This window comes from Hippichthys cyanospilos, chromosome 12 (assembly GCF_059441005.1).
Source record: "Hippichthys cyanospilos isolate Australia breed blue-spotted pipefish chromosome 12, RoL_Hcya_1.0, whole genome shotgun sequence".
Lineage (NCBI taxonomy): Eukaryota > Metazoa > Chordata > Actinopteri > Syngnathiformes > Syngnathidae > Hippichthys > Hippichthys cyanospilos.
In genome coordinates, this window is record NC_142380.1 from 15,506,543 (window position 1) to 15,529,353 (window position 22,811).

Sequence of the window (22,811 nt, forward strand, 5' to 3'; positions counted from 1 at the left end):
TGCGGAAATATATTGATAATATGTGCTATATAGTATGTGTGCTACTATAGGTTATGCTGATTAATATGTATTGTAGGTGTTTGGTGATCATTTTCACTTCTGTGCCAGGTTTATATAAGTATTATTTTTTATAAAAAACCGTTGGAGAAAAAAAAAAATCTCAGGGCCTTTTACCTAATTTATGGACGTGAACAAGATTACTCTATGGAAGAAGATGTTTCAACTAATTTTCCACATATCCTAGTCTTATAAACAATTTATACATAGCATAAGTTTAATTAAAAAAATAATAATATTAAAAAATTAAGGTTAAACCTGGAAATATGCATATGCAATAGAGTTCCTTCCTGCACAACTTAATGAAATACCTACATCTGTTGGACAACTAGCATTCCTGCGACAATAATTTTATTTTGTCGTGTTACAAAAATATTTGCAGTATTTACTTGGGGCTGTAAAATAACTGAATTACAATACAGCAGTTTATTTACAGTAAGCTGTTGAATCCAATATCTCTGTTTCAAGTTGCTTTGTTTAACATGACTGAACTTTACCCTTTATGTCTGGTCAGTTTTTAGCATGGCAAAGACTGTTAACCATGGCAGAAATGTTTGATTTTATAAATATTTTATGAATGTTATTGTTGCTAATCTATAAATGGTATACAAGTATATGCAGTAAATAAACATATTTATATAGACATATTGTCTCATCTTTTGACTTGATCAGCTATCGTATTTTATCACAATAAACCCCGAAAATCCTGATCATGTCAATCTTAATAAAAATAAGGCATACAGTGTTTTGCAAAGGATGGATTCCTTTAGCAATACGTTTCTTCATGTTCTAAATCATTTGCTCTTAATTTGAAAATAATGAATTACTGTTCTTGTCGCTGCATTACAAAGCATTGAATACGATGTGCTGATATCCACAGAAACCCATTGAAACCTCACAAATCCCCTGAAGTCTCATCACGTACTCCCAGGGGTAACACATACCCCCATTTGAGAACCCCTGTCCTGTGGGACCACTTATAGCATGTTCTATATGTATCTATAGTGCCAATAACATCTACAATATTGCAGTATTACTGTAGCATATTACTGTGTGCAACTGCCTGCACCATATTTGACATCCTGTAACCTTTGTTATCACCAGTGTCCTGTACATGTCCCTATACATCGAAACTGTGTGTACCCTGTTCAACTGCTGTGTTTGACCAGCTGACCCTGTTATATATAAATGAGTGAAACTGCAACTGCTGGCCTTTTCATTTAGCCCAGTGCTTATCAAATAGTGGGGCGGGCCCAGGGAGATCCCAGGAAAACGGCTTTGTTTTTGTGATGTGGAATGTAATTGCAATAAAGTAATCATTTTCATCATTTTCTTTTAGTTTCAGGCACTTTGGTGCACTTGCTTCTTTTTTTCCGTTTTAGACTAAGCTGTAACCCGTATGAACACGATAAAAATAATTAACAGTTGTTGAAAGTTGATTTATATTGCGTTTTTCTATTGTTAATGTTAAAAAAGGATACGTGAGTAAGTATACTTAAACAATTTTCATCAATCATAACCCTAACCCATCGAGGAGGGGGGGGGGGGGGGGTGCAAAAAGATTTCTATAGTTGAGAAACACTGCTTTAGCCCATGTTGCTGCCTGTGCCCTGTCAATATTATCCATGCCCTTAAATGCTGCCAATAGCCTGTACTTCTGTCTGTATGGATTTCTTTGCCCTCACAGCTACCTTTGACCCTTCCGGCTGCTTGTGTTGCAAGCTGGTCAATCAGGTGGGTGAGATCAGACACACAAATCATGTCTGACTCTTCAACCCTCAAATGCCTGCACAGCACTTTCTCTCTTCATTCACATCTGTTTGTTTCCCCCTCGTCCCGGAGGCAGTCAACACGGTTGCTGAGCACTGCTGTTAACTGAACTGGCTGACTGGCAACTCAATATGCCCATTACATAATCACAAATTGGAGGAAAGAGATAGTGATGGCCCAATTTTACCTGTCGTGAGTTTACACTAACGCCAGTATAGAGATCACTTGCTAAGGATCCTGTGTATATTTTTTTTATTGTTTGACAAATGAAAAACATTTCTTTTGCAGCACATGATAGACTGTATAGATATAGTATTTTAAGTATGATATTTTAACACATCAACTTAACTTGTGGGATAAGGACGATATGTATCGGAACCCGAAAAAGTCCTGTGTGTGTCGTTGTTGACTTGATGTGAGTATTTCATCTGTCACTGTGCATTGTGACCCTGGGGGACGTTTGACGCTGTGGGTTTCACTATTTCCTTTCTTTTTCCTTCCACTTCACAGCCTACAGCACACATTAGCCATGGTGCCCCGGGGATACGCTGCATGCCCGTGCACACGCAAACACAAAACACACACACACACAGAGGGTACATAGGAATTGTGCAATTATAGTCTTGTAAAAATCAGCTGGAAAAACAGGGCAGCTACGAGTCATTTTGTTAAAAATGTGGCCTGTGACCGAATGGCTTCATGTTCAACTCCGCCAACCCGTGTATTTAGGCAGGCTCAGGTGTCCTTAAGCAAGGCACATAATTCCCCACTAGATTCCTTCTGGAAAATGGCCTACTGCTCTCGTGTGTGTTTTACAGTATGGTGTGGCAATGCTAACTTCACAACGTCTAACAATGAGGCCGATGCGTCCGATTCTCATGGCAATAAACACTTATCATGTAAACACATGAATTGTTTCTTAAATATTTTTTGGACGGCCATTTAATTTCTACATGGTTTGTCCTAATGAGGTACAAGCTGAAATTATGGTAGGGTGCATGACTTTTCAATTGAACGACACAAAGCGTTCCCAACATTTACCAATTTACCTGTCTAGTCTTCAATTAACTATTTTTTGCCAGAAAAATTAAAACACAAGCATAAGGGAACTTGAAAAATCCTAACTGCTTTGTGCAGTACACCTCCCAGGATTTGACTTGCTGGTTCAAATTCTGTCTTCTCAGATTTTATTTTGTCTCTGACTTATTCTTGTCAACATATTTTGCCTCTTTTTTTGATGTTATGAGTCAAAACAGTAACTGAATATTTGTTCATCCATGTATGTATCCATTTTCGGTAGCTGCTCATCCTCATGAGGGTCACCAGTCTATCCCAGGTGTCCATGGGCAGTAGGTGGGGGACACCCTGAACTGGTAGCCAGCCAATAGCAGGGAACACAGACGAACATCCAACGCATCCAATCCCAACTAAGGACAATTAAGGGTTCACCTGCCATGCATGTTTTTGGAATGTGGGAGGAAACCGGCGTGCTCGGACAGAACCCATGCGGGCTCAGGGAGAACATGCAAACTCCACACAGGAAGGTCGGAGCAAGCTCGATTTGAACTCGGGTCCCTGAAGTGTGAGGTGGACGTGCTAACCACTGTTCCACTGGGCCACCCATATATGCTCATTGAACTGTCAATCTGAAATAATTTTATGGTTTATTTATCATAGAGGAACAGAAACTAAAACTTTTTAAAATCTGATTCATCGAAAAATCATCAGATTGAGCTATATCAAAGTAACTGTTAGTTGCAGACCTACTTTCTATCATGTATAAGTTAAAAAAAAAAAGGTCAGGATTCCCAAAGGCAGGTGTACTACCCGTATTTTGAAAGAATGTTCTGCAGAAAATGGCAAAACATTCTTTTCAGAACCTCCTCTTCTCCCCCTATTCACACATCTCTTTACAGTACAGTATTTTTACTTGTATCCTACATCCCAGGGGAAGCAAAATGCGTAAATAAGTAACCAGGGAGTACAAAAAAACAAAGCAACATCTATCCAACCCATAAAGGCTCGTGCCAGTGCACCATCTGCTCATCTCTTCAGTGGAAGTGGTGGCTTCCAGAGCAGTCAAAGACACCAATGTAGGAAGATTGACGGTGCGCGGTCTCCCTTCGAAACAGGAATTAAGTTTGGGCAGAAAGAGAGGCGGTGGGATTCTACCAGCCAAGCAGGAAGCAAGTGCCTTGTGTGTTAACAAGATTTACAGTGATGGGTCCATCCACCAACCCTTTGTAACAGCGTCAATTAATCCAGCTGGGGTGCAATAAAGTACTACCGAGAACAGAACTACCCAACTACTACCAAATAAAAAAGTGGAACATTATTTTTTCTAAATCAAATACGTAATGCTCATATGAATGTGAAAAAGTACATGGTAAAAAAGAAACAGAAAAGAAGAATGAAATAGAAAGACAATAAGAGCAGTGCCAGTTGGTGACAGGAGAACGGCCGCAGACACACACACCCACAGTCAAAAATACAAAGGCTCCCACAAACACACACACACGCTGTCCAAGACACAAAAGATTTGTGTACATGAATGACTTTACATTTATTATTGGCTTTATACTCTTTCAGTATTACATTTGGAGTCAGTTTAATGTTGACTCAAATAACATTCACCAACTGCAAAATTCAGGGTTTATCTAAGGCTCTCACCTCTCTTGTGACTATTGCACGGTACTGTGTATGTTGTATTAGATGGAAACATCATTGCATCATTTCTTTTAAACTGAAATACTCATACAAGTATGAATCACATTTCTGTTCCTCAAAATAACAACATTTATTGTAATTCATCAGTCAGTTGCAACCATTTCACAAGTTGTTACAAATCTATCATATGTGTGCTGTTCAGATCCACAGATAAGCCTGACGTGTTTTTTTGTTTTTGCTACTCCTGCTCTGCTCAGAAAAATGCATTATTTCAGTGTAAAAACAAAATAGTCAGTGTGAACTTTTGAACTTTGATGAGGCATTTACAGTACTTAGTGGGGAATAAAATAATTAACATATTCACTACCCCCCCAACCACCCACACACACATACACTGATACTTATTAAAAGTACATTTGTTTTTTATATCCAACACTTCTACCCCCTGCCAAAATGACGGGTGCTCATAACTGAGGTATTTTTATCTAATCAATCAATAAATAGGATATATTTATCATCTATCATCATTTGTATTACTTTTTTATAGTGCATGTTATAGTATGCTTTGCTATGTAAATTCAGTTAGCCTAATCATTAGTATTTATAAACTCAGTTTGCTTTTGCTTTTGGTTTGTTTGTGTGAGCAGTCGTCCATAACCGTAAAGATGCTTAAGCAAAACTTTGAAACCCACCATGATTTTTATGAAGTTATTTGCTTTTCAGCAGTTTATAACTATGCCAGCCAGAGATTGTGGTTCAATCGTACACTCACACTCTCAAAAGTCTCTGAAAGCAGAAACCTTATCTTTGGGTCTCCAACTACCTTCTAGTATTTAGAACTGAAAGGGAGAAGCAAGCAGGAGGGACAGATAACATTCTCGTGTGAAATTAAAAATATGAGTATGTATTTGAGGTTGTGGAGCCGGAAATGGCGGAAGGGAATAGACAAAATGCCACTATGGTGAGAAGCTAGGCTTCAGACAAGCGTAAATGTCAGAAGTGTGCTGAGGTGTGGGTTTGAAGTTATCTTTTTCTCAAGACGTTCTCGGATGAGTGGACCTGAGCTTAATGGTAAAGAATGGAGAAGCAAATGGTGACAGATCTATATTTAAGAATTCAGGCCATTTCCCTCATGACTACATCACTGATAAAAAGCAAAGTCAAACGAGCCAAAAACCATTTTTATTTAAACAGGGTGGATGAATTATTATAGTATGATCACTTCTTAATTACCGGTAATCTAGAATTTTAACCCCTGGGTGTTTGGGGATTTTTCATTAGCTTGGCCTTATTATTACCCAACTTGGGCTGAATTTGAACCCCTCAAAATGTTCAGTGGCATCAGCGCTATCCATACATTTTTATATATATATATATATATATATATATATATATATATATATATATATATATATATATATATATATATATATATACTTTTTTTTGGTGGGGGCTTTATGTACAAACATGGTAAAAAAGGCAATAATAGCAAAACTATGCTGCTGTATCTTTACATTTTTATGAAATTGAAATAGGAATATTTATTGTCATAATTAGAGTATTATGATTAATAATTAGAGTAATATGACTTTGAAAGACTTTTGCATTATGGGAGTTCAGGCTAAGCCAATTGTTGAAAGGCTTGCAAATGTCATAAATTGGCCGCTAGTGCCACGTGGTTGTTTTGGAGTGTCAACACAAAAATTTCTATTGCGCCCCGAGCGCGAGTTGCTGTTGAAAGGATTAATGCAAAAATCGGGAGAAATACATAATAAAACATTGGGTTTTCAATATGTCCAAAATTGACAATATTTCCAATTTTGAATGGTAGTAAATGAGCCATGGGCTAAATTTGACACTTATAGGGTGTACATCTTGATGTCCCGTTTGCAAGCATTTAGAAGGGATGACAGCATGGCATATTGAAAGTCGTCATGTTTTTACAATCTCTACAATATTTTAGTATCCTAGTATTTTTCAAAAAGCCCGAGTTGGGTCAAACTTTCCCCCAGGGGCTAATGAGAGGATTTGTCAAGTGCTTTTTTAAAGTGTGTATGAATAGGGTCACTGAACTTACCAGGATCCCAGCAATCTGCTTCTCTTCCATCCTTCAGGACCTTGTGGGCAAAGATCCCTGCCTCTTTGATGCTCCCTCCCTCTCTCGGGTGAACTTGTGTGGCCCTCGCTATCAAATGTTTGGAGGTTTTTCCGAGGTGGCGTTCGCACGAGTGTCTTCACCCTGTAGCGTCACTCTCTCGGTCGCTGTCCCTCCTCAGCCTCTTCAAGTGTTGTTTGGGAATGTAGCTGGAGTGGCGTCGGCGCTTTGTGTTAATTCTGCCCTAATCCAGAAACTTTTCTATGCTGTGAAAAGAGCATGTGACAGGCAGAGAGGGACAGGGTGAGTTGAAGCGTAAGGGTTGGGGTGCAGATGGTGCGGGGCTTGAAAAGACTGAGGCAACACTTTTGAAACGCCTGACCCATGGTCATTTTTTTAGACCTCGTGTTAGGTTAAATGAAGTGACCACAAAAAAAAAAAAATCAAATTGCACACTTGGCCACATATTGCGCTGTGAAAGCTGTTCTCTAAGAACGTATGCTGACAAAAAGTTTACAAACATGTAGTAATCGATTTGCATTTTGCAGCAAAGCAGCTGCAATAACAAAGTGGCCTTTTGTGTGATGAGATTAACTGTTGGGGGAAACGTTTGCACTCGCCACCGGCTTCTGTTGTATGGACAAGGAATGGAAAGCAACTTCACTTAACCCTTTGATGCACAACACCTTCTAATACACATCATGGGGTCAAAAATGACCTGCATTCATTTCCCATGTTAATTAGTGCTAGTTGAATTAGTGGAATCAGTTTTTGTGACTGAATACATTTTCTTTGCCTTTGTAATGTAACGCCTTTCATGCCTCTTATTTAGACTGATATATTTGTGCAAACATATACAGACTACTGTGCCTTTGTTTGTTGTTTACATTTGGATTTTACGTCTCCATTTCTAATACCATACAGGTCTGTTTGATGTCACATCAAAATAAAATAATAGAAGATGAGCAATATGTTTGTATTTTTTGATAGAATACCTGAAGAAAAGTGAAAACATGTGGTGGTAAATCATTATTGTTAGATAAAATAGACTGCATAGTGATAGATTTTTTTTCTTTCCATATTGCCCAGCACTACCTTGCACATAGGCCTAGTGTACTGGTAACAACTGGAATAACTGAAGAAAAGTGAAAATATAGTGTGGTACCTACATCATTGTGCTATATAATACTCCGCGTCGCAAGAGAACAGTTATTTCATGTTTTCCAGCAAAGCCTTGCACAAAAACCTGATGTACTGGGAAAACCAGACGCTAACTTTTCGCTTTGGGGACTGAGCAGTTTTTGTACATTCTCCTCTTTCTTTGGCCATCTTGTGTGGCATCTTCTTGAGTGGCTGTAGTTTGATCCTTTAACCCACATTTTCTCATTGCCTCAAAAAGGTCCCGATAGATTTTGAACACGCCCTCACACACTTAAAACAGTTGGGTTAGGAATAATCCAGCTAATAATCCATCTTGTTCAAAATGTAAAGAACAACTAAAAACAATTTAAAAAACAAACAAAAAAAAGCTAAATCAAATTCATACCATACTACAAACACCCAGCCATTTACATGTAGTAATAGAAAATAGATGTGGGTCACTTTTGACCCATTTTATTAATTAATTAAGCCATGAGGATGATTTTGACAATTTTTGGGTCATTTTCCTTCCTCATCATGCATATATATATATATATATATATATATATATATATATATATATATATATATATATATATATATATATATATATATATATATATATATGGGAATAGAGAGTGAGAGAGAGAGAAAGAGAGATAGCGATAGAGAGAGCGAGAGAGAGAGAGAGAGAGAGAGAGAGAGAGAAAGAGAAAGTGAGAGAGATTCCAAATGTATCTCAATTCCTATGATGCTATATGTTTCACGGACAGTGTATTTTGAAGTGGAACAAAATTATTCTGAGGGATGACAATTCCATTCAATTTGATTGTTCACTAACAGTAAGAATGCAAAGGCTCTCCAAAATACAAAGTATTTAATCAAAACATTACCAACAATGTCAACCAATTAATCTTGATCCAAAGTGGTGTGGTCACCTCAAATAAGGAATTTGATAACGTATTGCATCATTCACTGAGTGTGATACAACTCCAGCAAGGCACATAAAAATGTGATTCAATTAAAGCAAAACTGTTTCCCCATTCAAATTGGTTTTCATTACACCCCTCTATCATCAGATTCATTTATCTCCAGTCTAGTGGACATTTGTTACTGGCCTATATTTGAGCTATAAGTCTAAGTCCTGGTGTGCTCAGTAGAGGACATCCAGCGTTTTCCAATGATGCCTCATGTGTTTGGGTAGGATACAATCAACTTTAGTGTTTTTCTGAGACAAAATGGAAACAACAGTAGGTGAAAATGAATAGGGTTGCTGTCAAGAGGATATAACCTGTAAAAGGCAAGATAGATAGATAAACAGACAGACAGACAGACAGACAGACAGATAGATAGATAGATAGATAGATAGATAGATAGATAGATAGATAGATAGATAGATAGATAGATAGATAGATAGATAGATAGATAGATAGATAGATAGATAGATAGATAGATAGATAGATAGATAGATAGATAGATAGATAGATAGATAGATAGATAGATAGATAGATATACATACACTGTATACAGACTACTTTGTTATGTTTGAACATCCGAAAGAATCCCTTCTAAATTTCTATTCTGTTTGATGTCTTTCAATTCGATTTTTTTTTGTAAAATAGCAAAAAATGTCATACCGTGTCAACCATTTCTCTCTCCCATAAGGACTAAAGAATACCACATTTAAACAATGATAAAAGCTTGTAACAATGTACATTAGCTATCAAGCAAAAATGTTAATGAAAAGAGAGGGGGAGGGGGCTATGTATAGCTACCATACTGTGTAACAAACTATATGTACTTAGAAACACACACCAGAGCTAACAGGGATCCAATAATGCCATGGGACAGTCACCTCACACAGCACACTGTGATAAAAGATGACGAGAGACAAAAACAAGTTGAAAAAAAAAAAAGAAAAGATCAAATCTTACCATTCAGAGTAGTAAAATTTGAAGAGGGAAGACAATGATAAAAAATATCAACTTCAGCATCAGCAACTGACTGGTGTGTAGTCTGACAGAGAACAAGTCAAGAGTGAACTGGCTCCATGCGACGGGTCGACTCCACTAATATGTACGTACACAAAGCATGTGTGTGCAGTGGAGGCAAGTCTATTGGACAATCCCAGGAGGAGTGGCAGTAAGAGATTACACTAAACTTCCTCTGACACATGATGTGTATGTTACCTCAGAGAGATATTTGTTGACAAAGATTAACAGAATGTTCTCGTTGTTATATTTTTTATTTTTTTTGGATACTACTTCCGTCAAAATACAACATAAAATGATTAACCGTGTGGATGGCTTTACTGAGGCTTCTCAAAGGCAAAACATAATTCTCATTGAGATAGATGTCACTATAATCCTTTACAATCACCAAAAACAATAGGGTGTAAGAATCAGGTGCAGTTAAAGGATTTATTTGTTTATGATTTATTTATGTATTCATTTTGTCAACAATTCAGATTATGTAATGCAAAATAAATATTCAGCCAGCATTAGTATAACATTTTGTTGCTTACTGACCACCTGTTTTTGAACAAAGACCCTTTCGTTTAACATTCATAAGAGCTCTCTGTGTAGCTAGAATAAGAAGACCTTGACATACGAGAGTTCAACAACAGTTCTCATTTTGTATTTGACTCGCTTCTTGTAGTTCCTCCCTTCCATAGCTTTAGGAATCTTCTCTCACTTCTCCCTGCACTCTCTTACAAACCACCAGACTGCTCTGTTAAGACATGTGTCTTTGAAGCTTCAAATGAAAGAAACCCCCGAAAAAAGACAACTTTCAAGACTAGTTTATCTATCTCGCTTAATCCTAAAAAACTCCTCAACAGTTAACAACTTATTGAGCACGTTTCACCTCTCCCAGTACAGGCCCAATTGGCAGATGCAGCTGCAAGATTAACCAGAGCGATTATCTCGCAGTGTGGAAAGGGATAGAACTGTTTATTTTGTTGTGCTTTGGGGGCCAATAATCTTAAATGCTACACCTGGAATGCTACTGTATGTGATTGCATATCCTCATACATGAGGGTACCGTGAATCCAGCTGTTGTGAAAAATAAATAAATAAATAGATAGCTAAATAAATAAATAAACGAAATGGACCAATTTCTTGGTCCATGATTCTGAAGTCTTATAATTTAAGTCTTAATATTTTTGCGAGACAAGGAGCATATTGTTTTGTTTGGACATTGTGTTGTATGATGTGTCTTCCAAGTTCCAATTCATTTCTTCATATATATATATATATATATATATATATATATATATATATATATATATATATATATATATATATATATATATATATATATATATATATTAATATATATATATATATATATATATATATATATATATATATATATATATATATATATATATATATATATATATACACACACACAGTCATCAACGTTGGTGGCAATGCTCATGCATACATAACTCAAAAAATGTAGGGGGGGGGTGCAAAAAAAGTATCAGCACATTATCTTTCACCATTCAAGTATGACGTCAGAAGCATTTGGTGTGAGGGTAACTTTGTGTTGAAAATGAATATTGCATGGACCTTCAACATTTCTACAATTTTTCACACCAGGCGGCTGCCACCGGGATTGAGCTTGCACGAGCGGCAATCACAGGCCTTGCACGGGGACAAAGGGCAGCTGCCAGGCTTGCGTCGCTGTAGTGGAAACGTGGGGCAGAGACAGGCCTGCAGTGGGAATGGGCAGTGGCTGCCAGGTCTGCAGCACCATTGCAAGGACGAAGGGCGATTGCCCGGCTTATACCGCTATAGCGGAAAAAGTAGGTGACTGTCAGGCTTGCGTCCCTGTTAAGGCCAAGACCATTAGCTGTTCAGGAAGCTGAGCAACTGTTTCCTCCACTCATTTCAAGACAATCGGTCAATTATCTCGTCTAGCGTGTCAAATTCTGGCTGTGAACTCACTGCTAGGTGCATTTGTGGTCGGATCATTCAGTCAAGGGGCGTCATGGGGGTGGGGATTGTGGACCAAGTGCAGGGAAGCTTGGAAGCAAGGAGTTGATGGAAAAAGCCATGTTTAATTAACAAAAAAGGTAAGCGGAACAAGAACGCAGGGAAAACAGGATAGATGGGTAAACATGACAAAGATAAGCAGGGAGTTAAACATGGCATGACAAAGATCCGACAACAAGTGCAACTAAACTAAAAACTAAATACACTCAAACTAGTTAGGCAACAGGGAGGCTCACGTTTAAGGAATGGGTTTCACATCCAGCTGGTTCCGGCCTTCCTGTGTAGAGTTTGTATGCTCTCCCTGAGCCTGTGTGAGTTCTCTACAGACTTCCTCTCACACTCCAAAACCATGCATTGCATGTGTGTTGGAACTCTCTAAATTGTCCTTAGGTGTGATCGGGTGCTTAAATGCTTGTTTGTCCTGGTGTGCTCTGCGATTGGCTGGCAGCCAGTCCAGGGTGTCCCCCACATGCTGCCTGAAGCCAACTGGGATAGGCACCAGCAAGCCTGCAACCCTAGTGAAGAAAACTGGCTACAGATGATGGATGGCTGGATAATTAGGCAACAACGAACACCTCGACAAGAAACAATTGGAGCAGAGAGAGCTGACTGGTTAACACAATGGAGAGGGCTGATGAAGATAGGTGGACACAATCAAGCAAAACAAGACACTAACACAAAAGGCAAGACCGCATAAACTTAAACACATGAAGGAAGCCCCACAACTTGAAAAGACCATTTAAAAAAAAATGGGGATGATAATCTTCCGTCATTTATGAGAACAGCATGTCAATGGTGTGCAACTTGTTGCTAATAAACAAGCTAGTCAGCAAAACAATAGCTAATCACCCTCTTGCTAGGTGGCTAGACAAACTGCAGGAACAATACAATCTCTGTGTATTCCTATTTGTTTACTTGGACTGGCTGTCTGATCTGCGTATCATACTCGTAAAGGTGTGAATGAGATCTTTTACGTTGTCACTTTGGAGTGTTAATGTGATTTACCTATCACTTCATTGGACTAATTAAACTCATGTGGGTAACCCACTAAAAAAAATATGTGGACCATCATATGCGACTTAGCTATTAGTTCATGCTCATACTTACTGATCAAACCTACAAGACTACATATTTGCTGACATTTTTATGGCAACCATAAGCAAAACAACCCACATCAGTGCAACCAGTGCTTTAAGTGGGAAAAGGTTAGAGCCAATACACACTTTTTTCAACTGTTACCGGGAAAATTAGGCAGTGGGTAAAAACAAATCATTGTTAGTGAATTAAAAATAAATCTATTCCATATAGGTATATATACTATCAAATAAATTCATAAAATTAATAAAAACATTAATGAATTATGACTGTGATTGAAATTTCTGAATGCATTTGAATGCACCACATGTCTCATGCGCATAGGGAGACATGGACACTTGTTAGTGGCTAGCGTCACGACAGAGTGTAGTATCATCATCCTGCAATGACGGTGTAATTCCCTTGCATTTTTTTTTTTGTGTGAGCTTCAGGTGGACTCCTTAAAATTACTGAGAAGGTTCAAACATCATTTGCAGTACAAACTCCACTTAAATGGTGCAAATTAAACACTATTAGAAGAGCAGTTTAGCCATCAGGATAGATCATGTTTTTCGGTCATCAATTGTTTACTTGAGAATGTATCTGTTATAGGAGAATTTTGAGGCATTTTAAATGCTAAGTGTGTGTTGTTGTTTTTTTTATTCCACCCAGAGGGTGATTCCTTGTCATATTGCAACTCACACTCTTGTAGTATGAAGCCACACATTGCCTTGCCGAAATAAACAGTAACACCCTTGAAAAAGATGTTGCTTGGGTGAAAGCATATGTTGCAAAACCTGTATGTACCTTTCAGCAATAATGCTGCCTTCACAGATGTGCACCCCCCCACCCCAATCACAGATGCTGGCATTTTAACTTTGCCTTAATACCCATATGGGTTATCCTTTTTTTTCTTCTTTGGTCCTGAGGACACAACGTCTGTGATTTTTCAAAAACTGTTTGAAATGTGGACAGACTTTTATGCTCAATGTCAGTTTTCCTCAGTGTTGTTGATATATGGCTGTTGTTTTGCATGATGCAAGTTTTCGCTTGTATTTAGATGGAAATGTTACAACATACTGTGTTAACTTGGTTAGTTTTCTAAAATGTTCCCGAGCACCGGCCTCACCAGACATATTTTACTGTGGCACGTGCCCCAGTATAGATCTGCTGTGCCCCGGTAAAAATTTCATCAGTAAAAAAAATGAAATTATTTTACAATGCACATTCTCCTTTGTATGATACTGAATTACTACTGTGTTGATGTGTCACGACATTCCCCATAAGCAACGCACACATGGCGAATGAATATGGTAATTTATTTACGCGCAAGACGTCAGCTTCATCATCAGTACTTCCATGTCAGGGAGAGAGAAAGAGAGCGTGCGGAGGAAGAGCCCCCTCTCAGTCGCAGGTGAAATCGCTCAGTATGGAATTATATGTGCCACTATTGAGCAATTAACGCGCAATGAATGAAACATTTTGAACACAGAATAAGATTGTGCTCGCTCAAAATCTCTCACTACTCGTAATAGCCCTTTCTCTCTGCTCAACATCTAGATGTGCTTTCTGCGTGCTCTACTTGGCACACGCATTAAGAAAGTGCCAACTAATCAACGCTAGCAAAAGATTGATTGACTGTTTGCTCCCCAATTAGATTGCTTGTTACATTCACCTGGAAATATCAAATGAGTTTGCCTCACACTGACTTTTAAATTATAATATTTCGGTTTTAATTTGGCTCAAACTGTAACTTCTAGATGGAAATCAGAAAGATTTTTGCTCATGGCAGGGATAAAGAAGCGGGGATCGGAAGAGGGGCGGCTCAGTGGCGCAGTGAATAGCACGTCCGCCTCACAGTTTAAAAGGTCACGGTTCAAATCCACCTGGCTCCTTCCTGTCTGGAGTTTGCATGTTCTCCCCGAGCTTGCATGGGTTCTCTACGGGCACTCCGGCTTCCTCCCACTCCCCAAAAACATGCATGGCAGGTGAATTGGACATACTAAATTGTCCTTAGGTGTGATTGTGCGCAGGACTGGTCGTTCGTCTCTGTGTGCCCTGCGATTGGCTACCAACCAGTTCAGGGTGTCCTCTGCCTAAAGCCCGAAGCCAGCTGAGATAGGCGCCAGTAAGCCTGCGACCCCTGTGGGGATAAGTCGTCACGTCCTCATTTCACATGACTGTCGCATCCTTCCATACTTATCCCCATGTCACCTGGTCCCACGCCAATTTCTTCACATGTAGTCGTACCATCCATTTTATCCAAGTTCCTGCACACCCCATCCCTCTTGTATCATTTGTTCCAAAACATTATAGTGGCTCAGAGATAAGAATGTAGTATACCTGTCCTCGTGTCGCCTGTCACCTGAAGGGCTAACTACATTGCCACAACACTGGGACCAAGTAACAAAGTACCATATTTTCCGCACTATAAGGCGCACCGGATTATAAGGCACACATAGAGTTGAAACCATAGTACTTAGTTGCATTAAGCATCCACTAGATAGAGTTCCGTTATGCAGCCACTAAATGGTGCTTTACTAAAGGTATTAAAAACAATCAGTAAAGTAATCAAACTGTATTAATAGAATATAAACTTTATTCATACAATATAAGCGTTGTATGGATATTATACTAAGAAATATTTGTTATTAAAAAAAATCTGATAAAACAGAGAATGCGTTCTTGGTAAATGGTATTTAACTACTAAACAGGAGCCCCAGAGCGCAGAATAGATCCAGATCAAGCCATGCACTTGTGAACGCTGCGCTGCAATTCTTTTGATTTTCCCCTCTGCATGCATTATGTATTTTTGACTAGCTATTTCGTTATGAGCACAAAAAAGTTACAAATAAACGAAAGTCAGGGAAATTTAAATGACAAACATGCAACGGTATGAGTTTGGAGCCAAGCGCGGGTGAAGGAAGGCGCCGCTGTCTTTTTAATTCTTTCCTCGGCGTGCATTATATATTTTTGACCAGCTGTTACGATATGGAGCGCAAAGAAGTTAGGAATCAACGAAAGTCAGGGAAATTCAAACGCCAAACATGCAACGGTATGATTTTGAAGCCAAGTGCGGGTGAAGGCTGGCGCTGCTGTCATTTTAATTTTTTCCTCGACGTGCATTATATATTTTTGACCCGCTGTTATGATATGGAGCACAAAGAAGTTACGATTAATGAAAGTCAAGGAAATTTAAATGACAAACATGAGTGTGGGGCCACACACTCTTAAGTCCTCAAAAAAAAATCGTGTTGGACCTGCAAATCAAGTTAATTAATCGCGCCATGCCAGCTTTAATACCCTCGGGCCAGGTCAGTTTGAACTGGATTTTTTAGGCATAAACTATAGTTTATGCAGTCAGCACATGATTTGATCCATATGTAAGGCGCACCGGATTATAAGGCGCACCGTCGGCTTTTTAAAAAAAATCAGGCTTTTGGGGGCGCCTTATAGTGCGGAAAATACAGTAAGTTAAATGTGATTCTACTAACTTTTATCACGGTGTTGAACTGTCATCCAAGATAGCATTGGTAACATCAGATATTTACATGGTGGTATATGGAAGGGTTTTTTTTTTAAACTTTTTTACAGAAACATCCTATCTTCAAGATACTGAACATTCCACTATGTCATAATCTTGATAGATGTAATACTATATTTTTAAAACTATTTTTGAACAAAGTCACTGATTCACATCTTTTCACTTCTATTTTATAGTTCTTCCATAAATTGACACCTTGAACAGATAAACACGTTTGCTTCACAGGTGGATTGCCCTGTGGTGGCTAGTTGAAAAAAAAAAAAAAAAAAAAACTGCCGATAAGCTGTACTCATCTATAAGCCATTGTGCTCAAATCGTGAGAAAAAAAAGTTGTGGCGAATATTCTCAAATTTACAGTACATTTTCTGCTGTTGTAAACTGATAAGATCCACCAACTCCCCCTAACAAAATGATACCTTACTTTCCATATTCATATTTATGAAGCAGGGTGAATACTTGATAAGTCACTGGCTCAAATCTCACAACTGTCTGTCTCCACGATGTGTCACAAATGCAGTGTATATTAGCACTTTAACGAAGCTTGTTTCATACATTTTGTACTATTAGCAGTGTTGTTAATCAGTAGTGAACACAGAATGACAATGTGCAAAGACGTATCAGCTATAAGCAAAGTCTGTCATTCATTCTTATCTTCCACCTCCACTCATGCACTGAATGACAAGGCGCCCACTCGGTGTGTTGGGAACAAACATGATTCTTCACGTTATGTTTTACTTGTGGAATCTACAAAAAAAATTAAAACAGAAACTGAAAATATGAGTCAGAATGCGAGACAGGAACCAAGTCAGATGAAAGTTGGTCTGGTGACTAAAATCACACACTCAAGGTGACAAGGTGTTGGTTAAGCAACTGTACTGGCACTGTCTCTGTTTACCTTTGCTGCCTAATACAACTAATGAAGAAACTTTTTTTTTTTTTTAAGTTTGGGCTGTATATCGATTAGGACAGACGTGGGGTTCTAGGTTCAGAGGTTGAGGAGGTGCTGAGCTTGCGACCAGGCAAAGTACTTTTAGCCGTTTTGTACATTGTACTGCAATGTCATTCCTACTTATTAAATAGAAGCGAAACATTTTTTGGTCATGGGCCTCCAATCAGTTAACTTGTCAGGAGAACCTATCTTTTCCCATCACAAGCCAACCAGAGTATGTTGCATGTTGCTGTCTGACCAACAGAAATGATTACGAAAAGGTAAGAAATGTTCAGCATATCCTGGTTTAAGCCAGACACTTACTATTTACGAGACAGATATACTGTCTGTAAAGAAACATATCCATCTATTCAAATAGTGTGCGCAAAGTTACGTGGTGTTACTACGAAATACAGCTAAACACATTATTTTGGTTCCGTCTACCACCCAGCCTCACAAAGTCTAGCAGACAGGAACAGAAATGGAAAAGAGGAAAACCCTTGACTCACAGGTTTTAGCTGGATGATTGATACATTGTCAATTCACAATTGTACCCACCTCTGATCTGACAACACTGGAGGAGCCACAAGAAAAGATCTCACAATTCATCAGACTGTTTATATCATCTTCAAGATGCTTGGCGTCAGAGGTCCAGGATTATCAACTTTAAGAATCAGGCAATCATATTCACCCCAAGATGTGGTCCTGAGGAAAAAAAAAAGAAACAACCCAAATTGACTGAAATGATTTGTGTTGACTTGGTCAATTTCAGGTAACAAAATCGACAGGCGGAAACACTCTGGATAGGGGTGGGGAAGACAGTGGGCCCCCGTGTTTCGAGATTAATCCGTTCCTCGGTTGGGATCGTGCAGCAAATTGTAAAGTAGGTATAGTGCTAGTGTAACCCCAGTAAGTATAATGAATAAATAAAACAAAAAGGGAAAAGAAATAAAACCAAACTGCCCCTCCCCCATGGAGGAAGGGGCAACACCACACCCTAATAGACAGCCTGATTGAACCAGGGCACACCTGTCCCCTGATTTCAGTCAGTTAAGTGACTAGACAGTCAACAGCTCTCAGTGCTAACACAATTCTTTCACCGCAACAGTGTAAATTCAGATGAGATAAGACACATCAAGTTAAGATTTACCACAGACAAGTTTTGGCCAGGTCCCCTTCCTACTGGCCCAGTAGCCTTCCTAGCCTTGCCTGACAGCAGAGGCGCTACACTAGGTATATATAATATAGGTATATAAAATATACATGTATACACTCAGAAAATGTTATAAATAAAAAATATAGAAATGATTTGCACTTGTTATGCGCATATTCCCTAGTAAGGGTAGCCTAGGCCAGGCTAGCTTTGTATTTCTTGATTATCTCCAGCTTCGTTTCCATATAAATCATTTTCTTACTTCTCTCTTTAACATCACTAGCAATCTTGGGACCCATGGCTAACCCTTTCAAGTTTGAATTAAGCAGTAAAATGCACTATAAAAACAGTTTTGTAACCACTCGCGATAGAACAACGCTTTACCATACTGCCATTTTGAAACGAGCGAGGCCGACCAATAGCAGAGCAGCATCTCCGTGAGGAAACACTGACCAACAGCAGACCAGCGTTGTAGTGACGCGTTGCATGGAGGCAGTTAGGCAACAGAACAGATAATAAGTGCAACACAAATACAGCCAAGCCCCTAGGGTCATGACAGTTGTTATTGTCGCAAAACTGTGAAAATACCATAAAGAGGGGAGGAAAAAACTCAGTATTCCACGTGACATGAAACATGATGCAAACATGAAAAATACATTAGCCAAGGACGCTGCAACACGGGGGTTTACTAGCCAGAGTTATAATGTTTTTAACTTTTTCATTGTATAACATTAAAACATACCTAAGTACATACACGAAATAGAACATGTACCTACAGTACATATGTACATAAAAATGTACTGCAGAATACAAGTCTTGATGTGGAAAGAAACAAGGAATTAACCACAGCACAACCTTCTAAATACGTGCTCCAAGGTAAATCCAAATATCTGAAAAATGTTGCTTTGTTTTCAATGTTTGATGTGTTTAAAAATTTCAGTAGATAGATAAAAATCACCACTTATTTTAAACATGCCAAAGGAGGGTAATATTTGAGAGGTCAAGCTGCTTTAATACAAGCTGCAGAAAGAACTGCAATTTGCATTCATTACAGAGGATATATATATATATATATATATATATATATATATATATATATATATATATATATATATATATATATATATATATATATATATATATATATATATATATATATATATTGTGTTATCCTGCAGAAGCGCTCTCAAGGAGGAGGCAAAAATGCATTGCATTTTTATGAAATTGAAATAGGAAACAGAGGATATATATTTAAAATATATATATATATATATATATATATATATATATATATATATATATATATATATACATATAATAGATAGATAGATAGATAGATAGATAGATAGATAGATAGATAGATAGATAGATAGATAGATAGATAGATAGATAGATAGATAGATAGATAGATAGATAGATAGATAGATAGATAGATAGATAGATAGATAGATAAAACTTTTTCACTCTTGCACCTTTACTTCGGCTGACATATCTTCCTCTTCCTTCCTGAACAGACGAGTAGCGTCATCTACTGTATAGTCCCTTTTTTTCCTCATCGACTGTCCTCTGTTGCCACTAGGACAATTAGTCAATAGTCAAGGGCTTTAATGCCCGGTTGTTATTTTTCTCAATTTAATATCCTTTGGTACCACTCCTCTTTTTGCATTGCTCTGATGCATTGTCCAGAAGCTCTGAAGATTTCACTGTGAATTTTGAGTGAAGTAAGTCTATCCTCTGACGAAATTGTGTTCTCTCAATTACCTTGGAGATTGATCTGCGATTTGTGACAGCAATGAAGAATGTTCAGTTCTGATCCTGACGGAAAGTCATTTTGTCCCTCGGCTCTTCAATCTGAGATTCTCCATTGGACTAATTCTTCATGCCTTGCTTGTTTCTAGTTTTACAAAAAAATCCACGATAACAAAAGTGACATTACACAAAATTATAGAGCATAATTAAGTAATGCAACGATACCATTAATTGTGCAGAGAGTCATCAGGCATTATTGGCCATCCACCTGAGGGCAACAGTATCGTCCTTTCCATGGTTGACTGTTTCTTCAATTTGACAGTGTGTCCTCTTGCCAAAACTAACTTAACAGGGAAACAATTCTCCACAGTGTTTCAACACCAATCACATAACCTGAGTCTGGTATGCTTATAATTAGCGTCCCTGCATCACCACAGGAGCATCATAGTGGATGTTTGGTTATAAACCACTCTTATTCCTCACCAAGAAACAAGACTTTTTTGTCTTTCGACTCTCTATTGTAAAAGAGGTCATATGAGCTCATGTCATTGTGTTTCCACTGTCCGACTGGGTGATCGATGGGTGTGCACTTACTGTGAGGAGGCGAGGGTGAAGGATTGTCTAGAAATTGCCCAAAAATGGATTCTCAATTCTGCCTTCACTCCCACCACTGCATTGCACTCATGAGTTGCATGATTCCTGATAAACAAAAAAAATATTCAGATAGAGATGAAACAATACGAGATGTCCCATCCGTATTTTGGTGACCAAATTAAGCATTGTAATCTGTATCATTGCTAAAATGTGTATGTAGCCAACACAATTATACAGTTATTTATACAATGCATTCTTGTGTATTTTGAAAGCCAATGGTTCTTTTGGGCATGTGCTGCTGTTTGAGTTCTTTATGAAATGAACAAGCAGGCTAAGGTCTGAGTGGATAATGATATCATACAGTGGGGGTAGGAGTGCATCTGGTTAGGGTTGTGCTTATCTACTACCATTCATGCATGTGCAACTTCTGTTGACTTACCCTACTTTTACCACCCAGTTCAGCAACCTACTTGATTCAGTATATAGGGAACCTAGATTCACTTGCTACTGATACTATATATTATATAATGTGATCCAAGTACACTGTTTATCTCAACACAATTTTAACAAAGCTCTATACATTTGACCAGAGACAGTCATAATTTTGGAGTAAAATAAAATCCTACATCAGTGGTGGGATGAGGAGGTAATCTACAGGGGCCTTGATAAAAAAAGAAAACCTTCTTTGTTCTGACATGTACCCATGCCTAAGCTGTACCGAGGCGTTGTAAACAACTAGAATCCTTGATTCATAGACTTCATTTTACACAAGCACAGTGAAAAAAAACTGCTTTTTAAGGCAATTTGGCAAGCATATTATACACGGGTATCATGTTATTCATAATGCTATTACTGTAGCTCTCATTATTTGCATTTATATGCATTAAGTGAACGCAATCTCTTTTGAGTACAAAATAATAATTTGAACACACTAACCTGTTTTTACGGTTTCACCCAAAAGCTCACTTGAGCTGTTGAGATACCAATGGAGTCTGAATTCAATAATTGCAAATTAAAGTCAATTGAACTAGAAATTATAACTTTTATCTTCACAGAGATCTGTGTAACTATGGCTCTGAGGTAGACGACGACCTCATGTGTCAGTGATGTCATATCACAGGGCATATCAACTTTCTGCTAACACAAATACAGTTGTACAAGCCATAAGTGCAAAATCCCTTTAATTGTACAACAAAATAGTTTAGTATGGTAATTGGCAGATGCCCAACTCATGATGGACACCATATTCTACTCAAAGACAGCTGGGACAGGCTCCAGCATGCGCTTAAAAAATGGATAGCTGGCTGAATCTTTTAGTACCAGTAATTGATTGTAAAATAAGACAGATAAAGCATAAGTAAATTGATTGCTATTTGCTCAATTATTGTCTTTTTTTTAAACAATAAGTTATAATGCACATTATATCCACAATTTTTAATCAAATACTCATTCTTAACCACTTATTCTCACAAGGCTCACAGGGCATCCTGGCACCTACTCCACCTGTCTTTGAGCAGTGGGCGGGATACACTCTGAGCTAGTTGCCAGCCAATCACAGGGCACACAGTGACAAACACACCTGAGGGCAATTACAATTTTCCATTATACACACGATGAAAATGTTTTTGAGAATGTGGTAGGAAACCAGAGTATCCAGAGAAAACAAAGCTTTGAATTAAATATCATTTCAGATAGATAGATAGATAGATAGATAGATAGATAGATAGATAGATAGATAGATAGATAGATAGATAGATAGATAGATAGATAGATAGATAGATAGATGTACACTATTTACCATTCATTTATTAATACAGACATGAAAGACAGACAGGCATGCATATGCACTACAGGCATACATACATACATACATACATACATACATACATACATACATACATACATACATACATACATGCATACATACATACATACATACATACATACATACATACATACATACATACATACATACATACATACATACATACATACATCCTAAGTCATAGCGTGACAGTCTAAAAGTGTGTTATCTTACT

At 38.0% G+C, this 22,811-nt stretch overlaps 1 protein-coding gene across 2 annotated transcripts in view; it reads right to left on the reverse strand.

Moving 5' to 3' along the window:
* Positions 1 to 17,973, reverse strand: part of slc6a9 (solute carrier family 6 member 9) — a 68,803-nt gene extending 50,830 nt beyond the window's left edge. The window contains exons 1-2 of one of the 2 annotated variants that reach the window (XM_088429017.1): positions 17,835 to 17,973; positions 6,572 to 6,855 (exon numbers count right to left, since the gene is read on the reverse strand). In XM_088429017.1, coding sequence (XP_088285143.1) covers positions 6,572 to 6,601 — 30 coding nt within the window. In that variant the 5' untranslated portion in view covers positions 6,602 to 6,855; positions 17,835 to 17,973. Of the gene's footprint in view, positions 1 to 6,571; positions 6,856 to 9,663; positions 9,793 to 17,834 lie in introns of those variants that run through there. The other variant, XM_088429016.1, reaches the window with a different exon arrangement.
* Positions 17,974 to 22,811: the final 4,838 nt, after the last annotated feature.